General features: G+C 39.6%; 1 protein-coding gene across 13 annotated transcripts in view; it reads left to right on the forward strand.

The window, feature by feature from the left end:
* The window catches only part of MAGI1 (membrane associated guanylate kinase, WW and PDZ domain containing 1), a 720361-nt gene that overhangs the window by 404620 nt on the left and 294913 nt on the right, over positions 1-20828 (forward strand). For all 13 annotated transcript variants that reach the window (XM_043993677.1, XM_043993669.1, XM_043993673.1 and 10 more), the window contains exon 2: positions 14539-14655. In XM_043993677.1, coding sequence (XP_043849612.1) covers positions 14539-14655 — 117 coding nt within the window. The remainder of the gene's footprint in view (positions 1-14538; positions 14656-20828) is intronic.

Genomic DNA, 20828 nt, shown 5'->3' on the forward strand with positions numbered 1-20828 from the left:
CCTCCAAGGTTGAATATGGAATCCATCTTCAACTTGGTGACCTAGTTCATCAAGGGTTCATTATATTTGTGAGTGTTCAGGGGGTCTTCTGTCATTTTCCTCTTTTCTCTTGGCTAACTCTCTGTGGACTTTCTAAAGTGCTTGCATCTCACTGAGCTTCATAGTCAGGTTTTTATCTACAGGTTTTCTTGTTCCTGTTCTTCTAGTCCTAGTTCTTTTTGTTTTTGTTTTTCTTTCCTCCTCCTCCTCCCTTCTTCCTTCTTGACTTTATCTTCTTCTTGGCTTTGTCTTCTTTCTCTTCATCTTCATGAACATCTTTGTTTCTTCTTCCTCCTCCTTTCTTCTTCTTCCTCCTCCTTCTCCTCCTTTCTTCTGTCTTCCTTTCTTCTTTCTTCCTTCTCCCCAAAGTGTTTTGAGTCCATACTTTCAGCAGGGCACGTTTCTTTCCTTGCTCAAGTCAATTACAGACAGTTTGAAAGTTTAAATGCTCAGATGCCCCCACCTCCATATGTTTAATATGTGCTCTTCAAAGCAGACATACCTAAACCAATGCAAATAGCAAACAATTTCCCCAGAGAATTAGTGTGGGGGCAAACAGAATAGCAGGGTTCTATTCAGAGACACTAAGTTATAGGTCTTCCAATCACTGGAAGGATTCTACCTACCAGTGTTTGGAGTTTTCCTCCCTCTTTGAAATAAGCCAGAGGGCTGAATTCTCAATTCAACTTCTGTTGGTAGCAAGTTAATTGACTTTTAAACTCCACTCCTGTGTTCTCTTTCCCCCTTTTCTTTGGATTCTCTTTAAAATCTCTTTAAATGTACATTTAAAAAATGATTCTCTTTAACCACCTTACCCCAAGTGATAAAAAGCCACTTACCCCTATGGAAGAGGAAAAAAATCCTATGGAAGATTCTGTGAATTCAAATGTCAGAGTTGTTATGCCCTCAACAAATGATTGTCTTGTGAGTCCATGATCTATGAGGTGCATGTCTCAGAAATCATTATTTTGGGGGGTGGGGCTGCATTTGTGATGATCAATTCTTTGTGCCGAATTTGCTTCCCCCAATGTAGATCAGCAACTGGTCCACAACTTAGAGACTTATTTACTCAAGGGCACAGAAAGTGCCAGAAACACGGTTAATGTTTTGAAAATGTTGTTAAATTAAACTGAGAGGGTGAATGACTTGCTTTTGGTCACACAGCCAATCTGGGTCATAGAAAGATCTTCCTGATTCCAAGCCTATCCCCTCTGCCCACTAAGCACCCAATCTGCTGCTCTTGACTTGCTACCAAGTTTCAATTCAGAATAACTCAGCTGCACCCAGAAACTTAAAAACTGTTGGAAAAACTAGGTATCCAAAGTCATCTCCTATCTGCTTCTCCCCCTTTATTTGAGTAACATCAGGGAGGTCTCAGAATTTCCTTCCTGCTTCAACCCTTAAGTTGGAGGTGTACCATATAACTTTCAAAGGTGCATTCACTACAGAGCTGTGATTCCCAGCTCTCACTGTTTTTTCATTTTATTATTATTATTATTTTTATGTTTGTCACTCCCCAGGGAGTCTCTACTTTTAAGGGATGCTGTAAAATTTTCTAGGCTTGATGAATTTCAGTTTCTAAGAAAACAAACCCTTTTTGAAGGAGAGATTAGATGGTAGAGAAACAAATTGTGAAAGGATGTCACACTTCCCAATCAGCCCAGGCCTCCCTGGAGGAGCATGTCCCTTGGACAAATGTTGGAGAGGCCTGTGTTTGGGTAACTCCTCTGTGTGAGAGGTTTGGTGTCCTCATCCCCACTTTGGATGTCTGGCTCATTTGGTGCCTTCCTTCTAAACCCTCCAGTTTGTTATTTCAGGAGTATTTCATAGTGGAAATGCACTGGGTGGTAATTGAATGAAAAAGAACTAAAAAAGTCTTCAGTAGCTCTCCCTCCTCTGAATAAACAATCAAAATGTTTTGAATTGTTTGAACTTTTTGGGGGGTGTTGAGAGGGACAAAAGAACGAGTGAGAGTGGGCTTATTTGTTGTAGGGACCTGTTAGGTATGATACTGCTAATAATAACAGCAACCCTGTGCTGCTAACTTTGCCAACAGACTTAGAAGTCCTTTCTCAGCTGAGTCAGTCTTGTGTGGTTATCCTGGCAATAGCCCAAGCTGATATTCTGGCTTCCCCTTGGACTGGTACAGGAATGTTTGGCCAAGAAAACATTTGTTGTTATTTTTAGATGGGAAAGAGACCTTGGATATCATCCAGGTCCATTGGTTCCCAGATCCCCCCAAATCTTTGGTTTGGTCCCTAGGTTAAGACTTCTTGGCCCGAGGAATGCCTTTCCCTATACCAAATGTTACAAGTAGTAATGGATAAATGAGTGCATTTTGTCAATACCATAGGCTTTGATTAGCTTGGAGTGTCAGGCTCTGGGGTGGGAGGGACAAATGGCTTATTTAAGGTTTACTTTATAAGTTGACAACTTATTTGTAGGTCTTAGGGAGTGAGAAAAAGTCTTTGGGGAATAGGGGAAGTAAGAGACTTCAGAATGGGGAAAAATCCTTGAGGTCAGTAATCCCTAATTGAAACACCATATCCTTCAATGAACATTATTTAGTCCAGTGACTGCCTTGTATAGGATTGTCTCATGTATATTTGTGGATAAGTCCTCTGCTGACATCCTCCAGTTGCTTTAGTATGATGTTGAGGTCACCCTGGGCTCTCGGAAGCTGTCCTATAAAGCTGAAAAGGCTTTGAGTATGAGCTCATTAATGGATTACCCTTCTGTAGCCCAAGAACCAGCCAAGTTTGGTTCAGAAACAATTGGCCTCTGAGGGTTGACCATAAGGTAATGAACTTTGGGTCTACATTCACTCATGAAAATAAAGGCCTCAATGGATTTCCATCTGCAGTAGTGTAGAGAACTCCCATAGATAAAATCACTGAGCTTTTGAAGTATTGATGTATGTGATAGAAGGCCATGTGTGAAATATTTATTTAGCAACCATAGACTGGTTCTCAGCATGTGCCTTTTTATAGTAACCTAAAAAATATTGACTTTATTCTATCACAAAAAAAAATACCATTTGCACATCAAAGTACAGCTGTGCAATGCTATGCAAAGTAATAAGTACTCTGACATGGTTGAAGATGGTCATGACAATTGGTCCAACCATTTTGCAAAATCATTTGGGATTATTCAGGAAAATTACTAAATACCCTTTGACCTAGTGCACATCTCCTGAGGAGACCAAAGGCAGGAGGAAAAGTCTCATGTATCCTCAAATATTCATACCGAACACACTCTTTTGGAGGGGAAAATATGGGAACAAAGTGACAACTTATTGAATGGGGAATGATGGAGCAAATTGTGGTATGTGAATATAAAGGATTACTATTATGCTATAAGAAACAACACATCTGGGAAATTCCAGTAAACATGGGAAGACTTAAGTTAGCTGATCTATTGTGAAGTAACTACAACCAGGAGCCCTATATGCATAAGATCTACAATTTTTCAAATAAGAACACTAATGATAACTGAACTCTAATCATTTGTAATGAGCAGTCTTGGTCCCAGGGAACAAACAATGACATGTACTCCCTTCCCTTCTTTGTGAGGGAATGGAGTATTGTTATACATACTTTGTATTCAGTTGTCTCATTTTTTTTTCATAAGGGAAGATTGTATTCCCTTATAGTTTATCACTTATATGGACATAAGAAATAGAGATTAATTTCAATAGGATAATACAGTTATTTACCAAATGTTCCATGTGCCTGTGGCAAGAGTCTTGTCTCCATTGGAGTATGTGTTAATCGTCAAGTTAACTGTTAAGTTGCCCCTGTCAAGTTCATTGCTGTATGGCGAAATGATGGTGTATTTTATTTAATCAATATTTTTAGGTAAAAATGTCATATTACATATGCCTTAAGACTCAGTTGCTTTATCTATTTTTTTTCTGCTTCTGTCTCCTTTTCCTTTTCCTTCTCTCTTTTTTTCTTCTTCTCTCCCTCTCTCAGAAGATTCATGGTGGGGAGGAGAAGGAGGGATATGAGAAAATGAATATTGGCTGAAAAAAATGAGATATGTTTTAGGACACACTTCTGTTGTCCTTTCCTTTATTTGCATTCTCCTTTCTAAGAAGAAGGCTTGGTGCATTCACTTGTTCTGTGAGTCAGATTTCATGTTTACCCTTTGCTCTGTGGGCATAGAACATGACGGGAGTGAGAGAGTCATTCCATTTGTTTGGCATGTCTGGTCTGGTGTGGAAGCAAAAGATGTTGTATGTCTGCTTGCCTGCCTGCTTTCTACTCCAGAAAAATGGCCCTTAAGAAAAATGCAAAGCTATGACCTGCAAGCTATGCCAGTGATGAAACCAGCCTGGCAGATGTGACATGCTTGACTTCCATAAATCACTTTCCTTTGTCATGGTTGGCATATGGCCAGTGAGTGTCCTAATTATTGGGTGGCTTTTATAGCCCCATTATTTATAATCACTTTGTGATAGCAGCTGGAAGACTGGGACAGAATGAAACAAAATGACAGAGCGTGAAAAATATTATCGTTTGTGGAACTATTGGGATTGGGAATATTTCACAATGATGCCATTTGAGTATAAAGCTTCCAAAACGAGAACTCTTCCACCGTTTAAATACTGGGTTCTGGCATGGACACTTTGCTTATTCTGAAAAGGACCTCATGGAACCCATGATTCCTTCGAGGACTGATTTAGAAGACCTTTCTTAATCTTGCCAATCATTATTTTGGGAATAATTAGGTCATCTGCATTGTGTTTCTGTTTATTGTATTTGCTTCTCTGTGTATAAGTTGCTTCCTTTCCCTAGAATGTAAGCCGCTAATATGTAGGGACTCTTCATCTTGGTCTTCATATCCTCAGTGCCTGGAATAGTGCTTTGCACATGGTATGAACTCTAAAAATGCCTATTGGACTAGGTTGGAGTCAATTGATCATTTTAGTGAGAGTTCAAATCTTGAAAAAATTTTTTTAAATTTCATTTAGAATTTTATTTTTCCCAAATTACATGTAGAAACAAATTTTAACATCAATTTTTAAAATGTGTTTCAAATTCTCTCCCTCCCTCCTTTCCCCCACCCCTTAAGAACTCAAGCAATTCAAGATAAGTTATACATGTGTAGTCATGCAAAACATTTCCACATTAGTCAGGTTGTAAAAGAAAAGAGACCAAAAAAACTTTAGAAAAAGGAACTAGCAAAAAAAATTATACTTTAATCTGTATTCAAATACTATCAGTTCTTTCTCTGTAGGTGGATTACATTTTTCTTAAGTCCTTCAGAGTTGTTTTAGACTCAATAAATATTCTTTTTGGCGGGGGGGGGGGGGGAGGAGGGCAATGGAGGTTAAGTGACTTGCCCAGGGTCACACAGCTAGTAAGTGTCAAGTGTCTGAGGCTGAATTTAAACTCAGTTCCTCCTGAATCCAGGGCTGGTGCTTTATCTACTACACCACCTAGATGCCCCTCCATAAATATTCTTAACTAAATGCCTTCATATTGTGTCACCTGATATGACAACAATAATGAAATCAGTAGCTATAGTCCAGTGACTCACATCAAATATATAATTTTTGATGAGGCTATGGCTACATACTTGATTTTAATTAAGAGTATAGCATAATAAATTGATGATAATAATAATAATTATCATGATGATGATGTGTTTCTATAGCACTTTCAATTTTGTCCCAACAATTTCATCTGTGCCCCAACAACAACTTTGGTAAGTAGCTACTAAAAGAAACTGAGTTTCAGAGAAATTATATGATTTGCCCAGGGACACACAGCTCTTAAGTGGCATAAGGGAGATTCTAACCCATTCTCCCTGATTTCAAGTGTCACCCCACCCCTGCCACAGCAGGGGTTGCCAACCTGTTTAGGTTCCCTTTTAATAAGATTTTTAGTACCCCCTATTCAATTCGAGCCAGCTAGGTGGCTCAGTGGATAGAGCACTGGGTCAGAGTCAGGAAGACTTGAGTTCAAATTCAGTCTCAGACAATGAGTGACTGCGATCCTGAGTATGTCACTTCACCCTGTTTGCCTCAATTTTCTCATGTGGAAAATGAGCTGGAAAAGGAAATGGCAAACCACTGCAGCTAAAAGGAGTCACAGAGTGAGACACAATTGACAACAACTAAACAACAGAAACAGCAACATTCAGTATGAAAAAACACAAATCTTATAGCTTATCCCTCATAGTCACACAAATAAAGAGATTAAGTTCAATAGGATAATACAGTTATTTACCGAATATTCCATGTACCTGTGGCAAGAGTCTTGTCTCCGTTGGGGTATGTGCTAACCGAAGTTGGTGACCCCTGCCCAGTTCATTGCTGTATTTTCTGTCTCATTTTGGTGTTTGCTAAATTCATTCTTTTCCTGGAGCTGAATTTGGAAGTCTTGTAGTATTTGTTGACTCTGAGCCCCAGATGACTATCTAGGAATTTCCCTCCCAAATATCCAAGTCTTCAAAGGTGGAAAGGTCTGCTGTCCTCCCTAAAAAAATGACCTCTTCGGTATTTCTTTGCTGTCTGAACTCAGGTTTGATGATACCATCTTTATAGTTGACCTATTATATATTCTCCCAATCATTTTCTAAGTGTGGGGCTTTACCCTTCCCCCACTTTCAGAAAAAGTCGCAAAGCTCTGGGAGACAGATGGAGTGCTTTTATTTCACTGCTACCTGAGGGTCCTCTTACATCCCCCAGTGGTGGTGTTTCCTTCTTTATCTGAATCTCCAGTTCCCTTCCTGCTCTTGGACTCATTTAGATGGGGATATTTTCCCCTGTGTAAGTGCCTTGTGGGCAAGGACTGTTTTCTACCATTGTCTTTGTGTTTCTACTGCCTAACACAATGAAGAATATTTCAAAGAAATAGCATAAAGAGATTATTGGAGGGATGATTGAATATAACTAGAAAGGGACTGGTCATAGAGTAAGAAAGAAAGCAAGTTGATTGATTGTATCCTCTCCTGGTAGCCATACAAGGTCAAGATAACTGGAGGAAGCAACCCTGGATGATGATTGTACCCTCCATGGAGCGTTTACTTAAATAAAAAAATTTTGTCCCTTTGATGTAAGTGTCCTTCTTTACTTTCTTGTCTTATGTGATTTTTGATTATATCCTCCCACAAAGGATATGCTTATTATGCTTAGAGGCCTTTTCCTAGGACTTATAACATTTCATGCGTACCAATTGAGCATTCGACTTGTCCATTTGTTATTCCTTATTCTGGCACAAAAAATGCTTGTTGACTTGCTGACTATATTCCTGGCTCCTTATTTCTCTGTTGATGAGAAATGGATTCTCCCATTTCAAACCCTTTAAATGAACATGGCTGCTAGTCTATATTCTTGTGCTTATGCAGAATCTGGTTGATGTTAGACTATAAGGCTATTTTATGAGATTTTCCCAATGTTCTTAGTCTATGAAATTTTTTCTCCATGCTCCTGCTGCATGGATGTTTATTAGAGTACATTAGAATTCTGTTTATTACCTAGATGATCAATGCCAGCCTGAGAGAGTAAATTGGGGAGGAGGGTGAGAAACAGTTGTGCTAATTACTTGGAATGTCCAAAGTTGTTGAACGCCAGTTGGGTTGCAGATTGCACTTGCATAAAAACAGATTATTATTAAACTGAGTAAATGCCATGAAACCCAAGAGTAAAATGCTTAAATCCTAGGGCTATGTCTACAAGAAAGCTACATTGGAGATCATGGCTTATTAGCTACTTTCCAGGAGTCTAGTGCCATTTCTACATACCATTTTGATCTAAATATAGAGTAAAGCTGCCTCCTTCCCCCATCCCTCAGTTTTGACATCTTAACAACCTGTGTATGGCTTTAATCATAATACCACAGGGAGAGAAGCTGGGATTTAAGTTGAGTATTTGCTACACATTGGTTGCTTAAAAAATAATTCATTTTTAAAGTGCTTGATGAATTGCAAAGCTTTTTTCTCACAATTTTGAAAGGAAGGTAGCAGACCTATTATTATCTTCATTTTACATATAAGGAAACTGAGGCTCAGAAATTGGACCCCTTGCCCTTGTGGACAGAAAGACAATGACAAGCTTCTAGTAAGCACCAATACTTCATGTCAGCTACTATGTTAGGTATAGGGTCCCAAAGACAACAATAAAACATTACTTGTCCTCCAGAAGACCACATGCTGTCACAGGAAATGATATACACACAGCTCTTGGTAAATACAAAGTGCGTAGAGGAGCAATATACATTAATATCAAGAGGAAGCTAGGAGGAGTTGAGGGGAGGGCATAAGGGGTGAGGGTCAGAGGAGGCTCTTCTGCTTGGGAGGCCTGTGGGGAGTTCAACACATCCCCCTTGGTTGCCAAATCAAGTGGAAAATGTAAGTTCTCAAAAAGCAGACACAGAGCTTGTTGCCACCCTTGCACTAATAACCATGATATAGGAAGTGCCCAAGCTTCCACTTTGCTAACTTATTTGAATACATGTAGTAATGATGAACTCTATCCTAGGACTTGTGTGGGGACCCTCAGCATAAGGGGTCGGGGAGTGGGGAAAACATACTGATTTGGCCCAAGGGCTCAGACCCATCCCAGGTATGCTTCTGTAAAATATTGAGCATCATCATGGAACATGTGCTGCATGGCTCTGTCCATACATGGAAATTGGCACAGCTCAGAAATACACCAGTGGAGAGAGAGTCAGAGATATGTCAAGCAAGTAATCATGGCTAGGCTTGAAAAAAACAGTAATGGATCAGTTTCCACCAGTGTTTGTTCAGATTTAATTATTACCATCCTCCATGCTACTAGCATATCATCTTCTATCAATGGCAAGACAAGAACCAAATACATTTAAAAACCAAATATATAAGCAGACCAGAAACTAATTCTTTTTGGTGAGTGATTCAGTGTCACTACCCTAAGCTCATTAGTGTGAGCTCCAAGAGACTAATACAAATGCTTCCCCTTTGGCTTCTCGAGAACTGAGTAGAATTGGAATTCTCCCATAGTGCCAAGTATCACGCTGTGGAAGCTGGTTGTTTTTATTAAGAAATTTCAGACAAGGTAGATTTAAATACATTAAGTTCCCACCAGTTTCTGAGTGAATATATAACTAGTTAATTTGTATACTGATTTACTGTTCTCAGCATCAACCTGAAGCCCGATTCAGCTCACGTTCCTTATAAATCTGAGCTGCTGACATGACACAAATCTCCCTGCTTTAATATTGCTACTATTGGATAAGCCCATTTCTTTAGCCTTAATATATTTAGCATTTTCTAAGGCTACAAATGTTCTAGGGAGAAAGTGTGTGCTGAAGCAAAAATCACCTTAACATGTGATGTCTTTACAGATCATTAGAGAAATGGTCGCTTGTAGGTGACAAGCTGAAAAGGATAGAATGTGAAACCCAAGTGGTAATGGGATTTCCCTCTCTGGACCTTCAGGTGTGGCAGTCAAGTTATGCAAGTGTGCCATGAAAGTCACAAGTGTGGCCAAGCTTGGAGACTAACTGTAAGAAATTGGTTATATTTTGGCTCTTGGTTCAGAATTAGATTAGCTCAAGTGATAAAAAATTTACTTTCTTTCTGTTTTTTTTTTGTTTGTTTTGTTTTGTTTTGTTTTGTTTTTTAGTGAGGCAATTGGGGTTAAGTGACCTGCCCAGGGTCACACAGCTAGTAAGTGTTAAGTGTCTGAGGCCGGATTTGAACTCAGGTACTCCTGACTCCAGGGTCGATGCTCTATCCACTGTGCCACCTAGCTGCCCCAAAAAGTTTACTTTCTAGAGAGCGAAAGAGAATCCAGAATTACTTCTGATACAATCAGTATATTGGCTTCCACCAGTGGGTATAGTTATCATTGATATTACACACTAGATGGGACAGCTAGGTGGTGCAGTGGATACAGCACTGGTCCTGGGGTCAAGAGGACCTAAGTTAAAAATCTCACCTCAGATATTTACTAGCTGTGTGACCCTGAGCAAGTCACTTAACCCCAATTGCCTTAAACATCCAGGGCCATCTCCAGTTGTCCTGATATATATCTTGCTACTAGACCCAGATGGCTTTGGAGGAGAGAGTAAGGTTGGTGACCTCACCTCCATGATGTCATGGTCCTCTTTGAGAATAAAGGACAAACAACAACACCATATTAGATTCAAATAACACCTCTGAACCTTGATTTTTGACCATAGGCAATAACTTAACCTCTGAATCTGTTTGCTCTTCCATAAAATAGGAAAAATAACAGGATGGTCATTAAGTTCAAATGAGATGATATAGGCAAAGCAAACTTCAAAACCCTTCAAAATATCTGAATTCATGACAAGGAAATCATATCCCTTCACAGGCCTAACCCATGTTTTAAGCCTACTCCACAATCACTTCCTTGACATGACTTTGGTTGTTTCTCCATTTGTGTATTTCAGACCTGGGTCAGTTTTCAAGTATGGACAGATGCATGTGGCACATTTTCCATGATGGTGTTCTGTGATGTCACAGTTCAATGTTTCATACCTAGGATGGGGCTGAGCACTTGGGTCAAAGCCCATCTCTCTTGTTACTAACCTGGGCAAGCTACTCTGAGCTTCCTAACTCTAAATCCTTCCTTTGTACCATGTTTCCTGAATTCTCTCCTTCATTTCCAAGTGCAAAATTGCCTTGAAGGAAAGGCTGAAGCCTTTCTGGACAACATTCCAATTTCCTAAGTTCCTGCTGTATGTTTCCCTGGCCATTAAAACAGAAATCTTAGATTTCGAAGAAAATGAAGAAGAAGATATGTTTTTGTGACAGGCCATCACTCTTGCAATTTAATATCTTATTGGATCACTGCTCTTGACAATTAGGCGAAGATTTATAGAAGTGTCCCCTGAATAATTGGCAATTAATTTCAGATCAGATGCCAAAATGAGGATACTCGGCGGAAATGCAAAGGTTGGAATTTTTTTTTTCTCACAAATGTCATGGAGCATAGAGTAAATGTTAACAGGGCTAGCAGCATCAGCAGCGTTAACTGTGGCCTTTTATATGGCTGTGGAAAAGGGAGCATTGGGGGGGGTTTATAATCATCAGCTCTGGACTAGGTTTCCTCAATCCTTTATCTTCTTTGAAAACTTGATCAGAGGTTGGCTCAATGGTTTTCATTACTTCTATAACCCTTCTTCTATAAATTGCCTGGTTAATTTTAACCTGTGTATTACACGAATCCCAGAATCCCTTGAAGTGTGGAGGGGAACTGAATCTGTAGTGATTACTTTGATTTCCGGTTGTGAAAATCTAACCTGGCTGATTGTATACACTTTAGAGACCACGACAAGATTGAAATTAACAGATATTTTTTTGAGGGCATTCTGTATGTCTGACTGTACTGTATGGCACTAGGGAAAGTGTGAAATGTCTAGATTAGAGACAGCATGCACTCTGGTAAATACGGGGTGGTATTTTCCCTATGGATTGGACAATTTTGAGAGGGGCTCTGCCTTTGTATGTCATTTCAAGGTTGAAAAGTACTTTGTATACATTAATCTCCTTCTTTTTCAGGACAACCCCTATGAAATAGAGCTTTTCTTATCCTTATTTGACAGCTGAGGGTCAGAGAGGTGCATATTGTAGGATCATAGATCTAGAAAGAGAAGCAAACTCAGAAGTTATCTAGTTTAGCCAGATGAGGAAACTGAGACCCACAGAAGATGCCTTAGGATATACCTTGGGATCAAGTCAATTCAATTCAATAAGCCCTTAATGAGTACTTACTATGTGCTGGGTCCTATGCTGAGCACTTGGGGTACAAAAGAAAGCAAAAAAAAAAAAAGCTCATAGTCTAATAGAGAAAACACCATGTAAATAAGTAGGATCATCAATCTAGAGCTCCCAGGGACCTCAGCGGCCATTTAATCCAAACTTCTCATTAATATAGTGCCTACTATGTGCCATGACTATGGTGATTTTGTAAATATATGTATTCATGTTATTTATGGAGAGTGTGATGTTGGGCAAGTTAATTTCTTTGTACCTCAGTTTCCCTATCTCCAAAATGAATTCCAGAGAAGGAACTCCTAAAGTCCCTTCTTTGACTGTTGACTAACTCACTTTGACAATGTAATATATTTGTTAAATAGTCCAGCAGAGTTGAAAGGAAACCTGGATTGAACAGGGAGACCTGGCTGTGAGACCTAATTCGATTGCTAACTCTCTCTCTGATCTTGGCTGCAACTTAAACCCTTGTCAGTAAAGTAGGGATTAGGATATTTTTTGGCACCTAACTCAGAAGTTTGTTGGTAAGGGATAAATGAAACAATGAATACAATAGTCAATAGATATGACAAGATCTTTGTAAACAGAAATGAGGGAATGGGGAAATAAAAAAACACTTGTGAAGCTCCTACATGTGCAGTGTACTGCATGGGACAGTGCTGCAGATATAATACTCATGTGAGAAAGTCTTCACCTTCAAGGATTTTGCAGTCTGGTCATGAAAGACAACATATGCCAGGGGAGTAATGACCTGGCCTGGAAAGGAGGTTCCAGTCTGCAACAGTCACAATAATGATATGTGGAGCCATTAGGAAGAGCATCAGTAATTGTTTCCATAAGCACTGATAGTATTGTATGAAGGAGGAAGATATTTAGGTGGGTACACAATTAGACAAAACAATTTTTACCATGTGCCAGACAATGTGCTAGTACTAAGAATACAAATATAGAAGATGAAAGAGTATCCTACCCTCTAGAAGCTTATATCTAAGTAAGACTACATAGGAAGCTTAGATTCTTAACTTGGAACACAACCCCACATGGGTCATGTAACTGAATGTGTGGGTCATGAACAAATTTGGCAATAGTAAAAGGTTACAGATACCTATTTTATAGACCTGTATACCCAAGGTCATGTAAACCTTCTCAGGTGAAAAGGGCTCATGAGAGGAAAATGGTGGGGGGCCAGGGGGAATTGATGGAACCAATTAGAGGCAGTTTTGGCATGAAATAATCTAAAAAGTGGCTTAGAGTTCCAGCAAAATATGATGAAAGCTGACCTATCGGAGCTAAGAAGTCCAGGGGAAGAGCCTAGTTACAAGGGGAGAAAAGACGCGAGGTGGGGGTTTGAGAAGAGACAGCCTGGCTTGGAGCAGAAAAAAGACAACTCTAACTCTATATGCTCAGTAAATATGATTATCTTCCCATTCTTTTGATATATTGAAGAAGCGGCATGGCATAGCTGACCTCAAAGCAGGAAGACCCTGCTTCCGCCTGGTCTGTGACAGATTTACTGGGTGAGTCAACCTCTCAGTGTTCCAGGGAATTACTCTTAAGACCAAAAAGTTGAAGAAAGGGTGTGGGTCCTGCACTGGTAGGTGAAGTTTCCTCACATGGGAGTTTCCCTATACCAGTGAAATCACAGATCCAATCTGAATTAGATACGACAACAGGTACAAACAAAAGTTGGATGAGCATTCTGTGCCAAGCAGGTGGCAGGCCCTCTGGGGGGGTAGATATAATGGGTTAGTTGAGTTGACAACCACAGGGCTGAGTTCCAAAACTAAGTAGATTAATTTACCCTAGGAGGGGCTGAGGGGTGGAGCTTATCCCCAAGCCTTCCTCTATAAAGGGCTCAGAAACTTTCCTGCTAACTTTCCGACCAGCAGTTCTCCTTGCTTTCCATTCCACAAAACACAGAGTCCCTATCCCACCCCCCTTTTACACTTCCTGTTGTGTGTTGTCGTTGCCCCATTAAATCCTAAAATCCCTGAAGGCAAGGAATTGTCTATTACTCTTAGTTCCTATCACCAACACTAGCATAGTGCCCATCACAGTTTTCAGTCATTTCCCACTCTTTGTGACTGCATTTGGGTGTGTTTTTTTTGGTAAAGATACTGGGATGGGTTGGCCATTTCCTTCTCCAGTTCATTTGACAGATGAGGAAAACTGAGATAAACAGGGTTAAGTGACTTGCCTAGGTCTCACAGCCAGTAAGTGTCCTGAGGCCAGATTTGAACCAGGGTAATCCTGACTTCAGGCCCTGTACTTTATACACTGTTCAACCTATCTACTCCATACCTGTCATATCATAATAAAGTATTTATTAGCTTGAAATGGAATTGAATTGGAGGGAGTATGGTCTCTGGAATTAGTCTGGAGGGTGCTTTTCAGAATGTAGGTTAGGGAGGGAGAAAGCATTGGCAAGATGTTCGTGATGGATAGAGAAGAATTATTCTTTTTTAGGTGACTTATTTAAGTGACATTTCCTGTGGACACCCAATTCTTTTGTGTTTCATAGGCGCACTTGAATTCTTGGGTTTTGCTAACCCTTTAATTTCATGCAAAATCATGGTTGTTATTGAGATCAAACTGGTTGGCCTTATGCTATACTGGCCTGGTTCTTGGCTTCCTTCCTAAAGAAGATGATGATGTCTGATTTCAGGTCATAATGAATGGTGGCTGGACTCTTTCTGTTCAGTGATCTGGGATTGAAATGGAATCCCATTTTTCGAATTATTTTCATGTCTGTGTTTCTTTCCCCTACAGGAAGTCGACTGAACAAGGATCTGAGACACTATCTCAATCAACGTTTTCAGAAAGGATCACCTGATCATGAGCTGCAGCAGGTCATAAGAGATAACCTTTATCGCCATGCTGTGCCTTGTAAGTACTTGATGATGCCTTCGACCTTACTGGGCAAGGTTGAAGGATAAGCAAGTGAAATTGATGTTTTAGATATTTATCAGTACTTTTCACTGTTGTGCCCATATGGGAGAGGTGATACCTGAAGAAGGATCAAGAGCTGGTCTTGCTGAATTAGTATTTGGAGAAGTGGTTGTTGTCCCCAAGAGGAAGAAGGGGCATTATGTAAACCGTGAAGGACTAGAACAAGTGGTTTAAAGTGAAGGATTGGATACTTGAGAATATGGCTTGCATCTGGAAAGTGGAATTGACAGGACTTATTTAGACTGCAGGTATAGTCAAAATAGAGGCAACATGAGGTATACAAAGAGTGTGGGACGTGAACTTAAGACAGAGAAGCAAAATTGGAGTTATAACTCTTAATCATTCAACATACCCCCTAGCATTTGGTCCTATCCATTACGTGACTCATATCCTGTGTAGTACACTGCTGATGGCTAAGTGACCCAGTAGATGAAGCGATGAATACAGGAAGACCTGAATTTGAATCCCTGCCTCAGACATATACTAGCTAAGTGAACCCCAGGCAAGTCACTTAACCTATTTTCAGCCTCAATTTCCTAATCTGTCAATGAGTATAATAATACAATTTACCTTAAAGATTCAATGAGACAACTTTGTAAAGTGCTTGGTAAAGCTAGCTATTCTATATGCATCTAAAAAGGAATTCAATCAATTTCATTCTCAATAAAGATGAAAGAATGCAAATGCATCTATAGGAACGATTTGCATAGTAGATAGGACACTGGACTTGGAAGTCAGAAAAACTAGAGTTTTAATCCTGCTTTCTTTCTTATCTATAAAATGAAGGGTTGGACTCCATGACTTCTAAGATCCCTCCCATTTCCTAATCCATTGTTCTATCATTTACTTATAATCCTCCAACTTTTTCTAAATCTGCTAATTGAGGTGTGGGATTTTGCCTTCAAAACATTGCTATTCACATGCCAAAGTTAGAAGGTGAATTATAAGTTGACTGTAGTTTGCTTATTAGGAGGATATTTCCAAGAAAATCCAAGTGGCATTCACAGATGGTACTAGGGAATAATAAATGAACCCAGAGGATCTTATTTAGGAGGAGTTCTTTTAAGGATAATTATAAAGAAGTAAATGCTTTTTCCTTTGGGTTACCCTGAGAAAAAGGACCTTGTTCAGAAATTGCATTGAGCCATCAAGTGAGTAATGTGCTTTTGTTCAAATTTCAAATATAGTTGGATAGGTTAAGTGAGAGTTAAGCTTCCTAGTCTTTGGGTAGTTAATCAGACTTACCTCGTAGCTCATAGACAAGTAATTGGGGGGAAAAAAGCCATTTGTCTGTACAGTGAGAATCCCCAAATTATCAAATTTTACAGGTGGGTGGGTACCCTACTCCATTATACTCATCTTGGAACTTCAGCAAATTTTCACAAATGAGTCTGAGTGGCCAGTGACTGCTAAAAGCAAGAAGACTTGAATGGTCTTATTTTTAGCTTACACTAAGGAAGTCATGGGTACTACCATGAGTGATCTAAGGGTGGGCAAGGGCAGTCAAAATTGTCACTAGGGAGTTTACTGGAACTTAGGTCTTCAGACAGGAAAAGGCTAGGGTCGGGGAGGTGCTGCTTTCCACAATGGTCATATTTGAGGCTGCCCTCCCAACTTCACATACCATGCTCATAAAGCCAACCAGTGGTTAAATGGGTGAAGATGCCAGGGTTTTGTTTTTGCCCGACCTCTCCATCAATGACAGTAGACCAGTGGATTATCTAGGGAGGGCTTCTCACTTAGACATCTGATTGATTCCCCATCTCTGAAGTCATAGTCAAGAATATGCCAAAGATTAACTACTGGGAGAAACCTGGATTTATGAGTTAAGCACATGGGAGTCCCCAAGTATAAGTGATCCTTGGCAAGGATGACCAGTAGGGAGGTGAGAGAAGCTGGAGGACAAATTCTGTCTAAGTCAGAGTTGGTCTATCATCCATGAGCTTCATGGATCTTAGAGAAGCCCCCAAATAATCAGAAGTTAGAGATCACCTCTCTTTTAACATGAAGAAACTGAGTGGTGGAGTGACTTTACCAACAATCTGTTAAATAGCTAAGAGCAAGAAATTATCTCAAATCCAATGAGGTGAAAAATAATGGTGGATTAGACACTGAGAATCAGAAATATCCATGTTCAAATCCTGACTCCATTAGCTCCTAGCTAGGTGATCAGGAGCAAGTCATTTGACAGTTTGTGCCTCAGTTTCTTAATCTGCTAGACTTCTGATCCTATGAATTCCAAGTTCTTTCCACCTGTCACTAAACCACATTGTTAACTCTCTGAGAATATTGAATGTGAGTTTTAGACTTATTCCCAGGAATGGCAAAAATGACTTGGATCAAAAGAGAAGTTGATTTGAGGGTATAATCAATTGTTGAAAGTTTTGGGGCCTCTGATGGCCCTTATCTTTAAGCAGAGTGGTTTCATTAGGATTTCAAGTGTGTATGACATTTTTTATAGTTTGTTTTGTCTACTCCTTGATATGCTTTCAAATCCATGACCTCTCATAGCAACTTTAGCATCTGTCAAGGCTGGTGTTCTCTTCCCATAGCTGAAGAAGCTAGGATGCAAGTGAGGCCATGCAGCCAAGTAGGGAATGGTAGAAGTGGGGCATCTGCTTTCTATTCAAGGGGCTTGTCTTTTGTGCTTCCTTGAAAATAATACATTCTTTAAAGGAGAGCCTGGATGTCTTAGAGTTGGAAGGATCTCAGGGGTCATTTATTTAATCCCCTGACTTTCTAGATGAGGAAATTGAGGCCCAGGCAGATTGCTCCAGATTGCTGGAGGTCACGAAGCTATAAGGAGAGCCAGGATTCTAATTAAATTTTTTTTCTTTTTTTTTTTTTCAGGGCAATGGGGGTTAAGTGACTTGCCCAGGGTCACACAGCTAGTAAGTGTCTGAGGCTGGGTTTGAACTCAGGTCCTCCTGAATCCAAGGCTGGTGCCTTATCCACAAAACATCCTCCAAGCTAAAGTATCAAACCGAGTCATAGCAACACATTTTCCTTTGTTTGTTTGTTCTTCTATACTTGGGACTTTATCAGTATAGAGGCCTCCCTGGTGAGAAAACACCCTCTACCTGTGCAGATTAGCAGTCTTTCTTTATAGACTTAAAGACTCTTTATAGTCTTAAAGAAAACTAGAGCACTAAAAGGTTGAGTGATTTGCTGAGAATGACTCCACATGTATGAGAAAGATGAGACTTGAGTCAAGAGGGGACTGTCCTTGGCTTCTCTTTGAATCCCCACTGCATAGCACAGTGCCTGACACATAATAAGGGCTTAATAAATGGTGATTGACTGCTGACAATAATGATGATGAGCTCTACTTTACAGATTAAGAAACTGAGGCTCAGGGAGAGTCCAGGGTTTCCTTAAGATGACCAGAGTTTTATGGGATTAAGCAGTTGCAGAATCTTGCTTCTTTTCTGTTTAATTTTTCCTCTCCATAGATTCCAATTTAAGAAACTAGGAATGAGGCAAAGGAGCAGAAATTCAGTTGCAGCATTTTGGGCGTTGCCAAGGTTACATTCTGAAATGCTTTCCATTGAGTCCTTCCTGATTTATTGGACTTGACTCTAAGCTAAACTGCTTGATTTTAAGCTTACCAAAGCCTTTGATTTAGGAATTGGGTAAAAATGATTTCAGCCTTTTAGAAACAGTGGAAAATATATTTTGCCCATGCATGCATAAGGCCATCAGTATTCGGGTTTCATTTCTATGTAATGAGTAGAAAACTTGCAAAGTCGAAACTGTATCCCTGCTGAGAGGAAAATCGGGTACCATTTCATTTTAGATTTCTTTCATCAATTATGAAAAATTCCCGAAACAACTCTATTTCAGGTTTGGGTCCAGAAGCAGCTACACATGCAGGAAAACCAATGGGTGCCTGTTGGGAACCTAGAGCATCTTCTTGCTACATGCCCCTTGGTTTGGATTCCTTGGTCCATGTGGCTTATAAATCCTAAAGTTCTTGGCCAAACCATAGGGTTGATGGATTGAAAAGTCTTGTCCTCTGAATACAGAGTCCCTAGATTTTTAATAAATAAGCACAATCCAAGGATACAAGGTCCCTCAGACTGAGTATCCCCATACTGTTAGCTTCCTTTTCTTGTTATGTGAAGAGTAAATTCACCTAAATGAAGGGTTATAGCAGAAAGAGCTATGGATATGGAATCAAGGTTTCGAGTTTGGATCCTGACCTTTTGCCTAATACAAGTCACTTCTTTACTTTGGACCTTGTTTTGTCTCATCTGTAAAAGGAGGAAGAAGGAAGGATTCGATGACCTCTAATATTCCTTCCTGCTCTAAAGGTATGATTGTGTAAGTGATAAATCACTAATATATACTGCAATGAAGTGGATGGGAGGTTAGGAAAACTAGCTCATTTTTTGTTTTATTCCCTAAGCCATAGTAGAGATATCCCCAATCTTTTATGGTCTCTATACCTTTAGGTTTTTGCAGTCATTCTTCCCCGTGCCCCCATTCATAAATAAAAGGAAATCAGGGCAGCTAGGTGGTGCAGTGGATAAAGCACCGACCCTGGATTCAGGAGGACGTGAGTTCAAATCCGGCCTCAGACACTTGACACTTACTAGCTGTGTGACCCTGGGCAAGTCACTTAACCCCCATTGCCCCGCAAACAAACAAACAAATAAATAAACAAACAGATAGATAGACAAACAAACAAACAAACAAACAAACAAACAAACAAATAAATAAATAAATAAAAGGAAATCTATTCTAGAGTTTACCATCACATGTACAGAAGACATTAAGTAGGTCAATTTTTTTTTTTGAGGGACAATGAGGGTTAAGTTACTTGCCCAGGATCACATAGCTAGTAAGTGTCAAATATCTGAGGCTGGATTTGAACTCAGGTCCTCCTGAATCCAAGGCCAGTGCTTTATCCAATGTGCCACCTAGCTGCCCTCAATTTTTTTTAATCAAGAAAACTTGGCACATGACATAAAAAATACAACTATTAATATCATAAAGTTGTTAAATGTTTGTCAGAATAGTCAAAGAAGTAAGTGAGACTCTTAATTATGTTTCTTGTCAACCAATGGTTTTATTCTTGGCTTTTTTGGTTGTTGTTGTCCTTGTTTATTCCATTTTATTTGTTTTGTTTTGTTTTGTTTTTGAGACTAGGCCTCCCAACTCACCCTCTAAGTACACGGGCCACTCATGGTCTGATTCCATTGCTCATTAGTGTGGAAGCTTTGACCTGTTTTGTTTCTAACCTGGACTTGTTTGCCCTTTCCTAGGCAACCTGATGGCTCCTCATTCCCAGGATCTCAACATACTCATGCTAGACTTGGTTTATCCCTACCACAGTTCTGATCTCCTGAGATCAAGGCAGTAGCATCTGCCTCCCCAGTGGCAGGGATTATGGCAGTGAACCACCATACCCAGTTGAGCATGGTTTTAGGAAGAAATACCCACATATCAGGTTTACTCGTTACCTTGCTTTTCGGCTTGGGATATGGTAGAGGAGAGGACTCAAATTCACAGAAATAAGTTATTATAAATGGAATTAAAGCCTTGGGAGTACATTTAGTGGGAAGGAGATATGTTTCTCCAAGGGCATATAGAAAATTTTGTAACTTTATTGATCGAAAATTGATTCAGAGTTTCTGGATTTTGCAGAGATCAGCTTATCTTTTACTGGGTCATTGTCAATGATTTTTTTCCCCCTTGCCCAATAACAAAATGGTTTCATCTCCAAAAATCATTCATTTGGTTTTGCTCAGTAGACATTACACCTTCAACTGTCTCTTTTAAAATTTTCAAATGCACTATAATCTCCTTCTTTCTAACCCTACCGTTTATCTCCTCACTTTTTTCTCTCTCCTGTCAACACATTTTCTCTACTAATACTACGTCTGTTGGATTATTTCAAGTGGATAATAAATATATTTGTATACCCAAAAATCTTATATCCCCTTCACAAACTTCTCCAATCCCAGGTCATGAATGCCTGTGTTAGGTGGCTTTCCTATTTTTAGAAATTAGGAAATGCATCATAGAATCAGATTTAAATTTGAAAGATACTCATTTTAAATAGGGATCATTTCATACTTTGTAATTTGACCCATTGTAGGAGCTTA

The sequence above is a fragment of the Dromiciops gliroides genome, chromosome 1 (genome assembly GCF_019393635.1).
Source record: "Dromiciops gliroides isolate mDroGli1 chromosome 1, mDroGli1.pri, whole genome shotgun sequence".
Taxonomy (NCBI): Eukaryota; Metazoa; Chordata; class Mammalia; order Microbiotheria; family Microbiotheriidae; genus Dromiciops; species Dromiciops gliroides.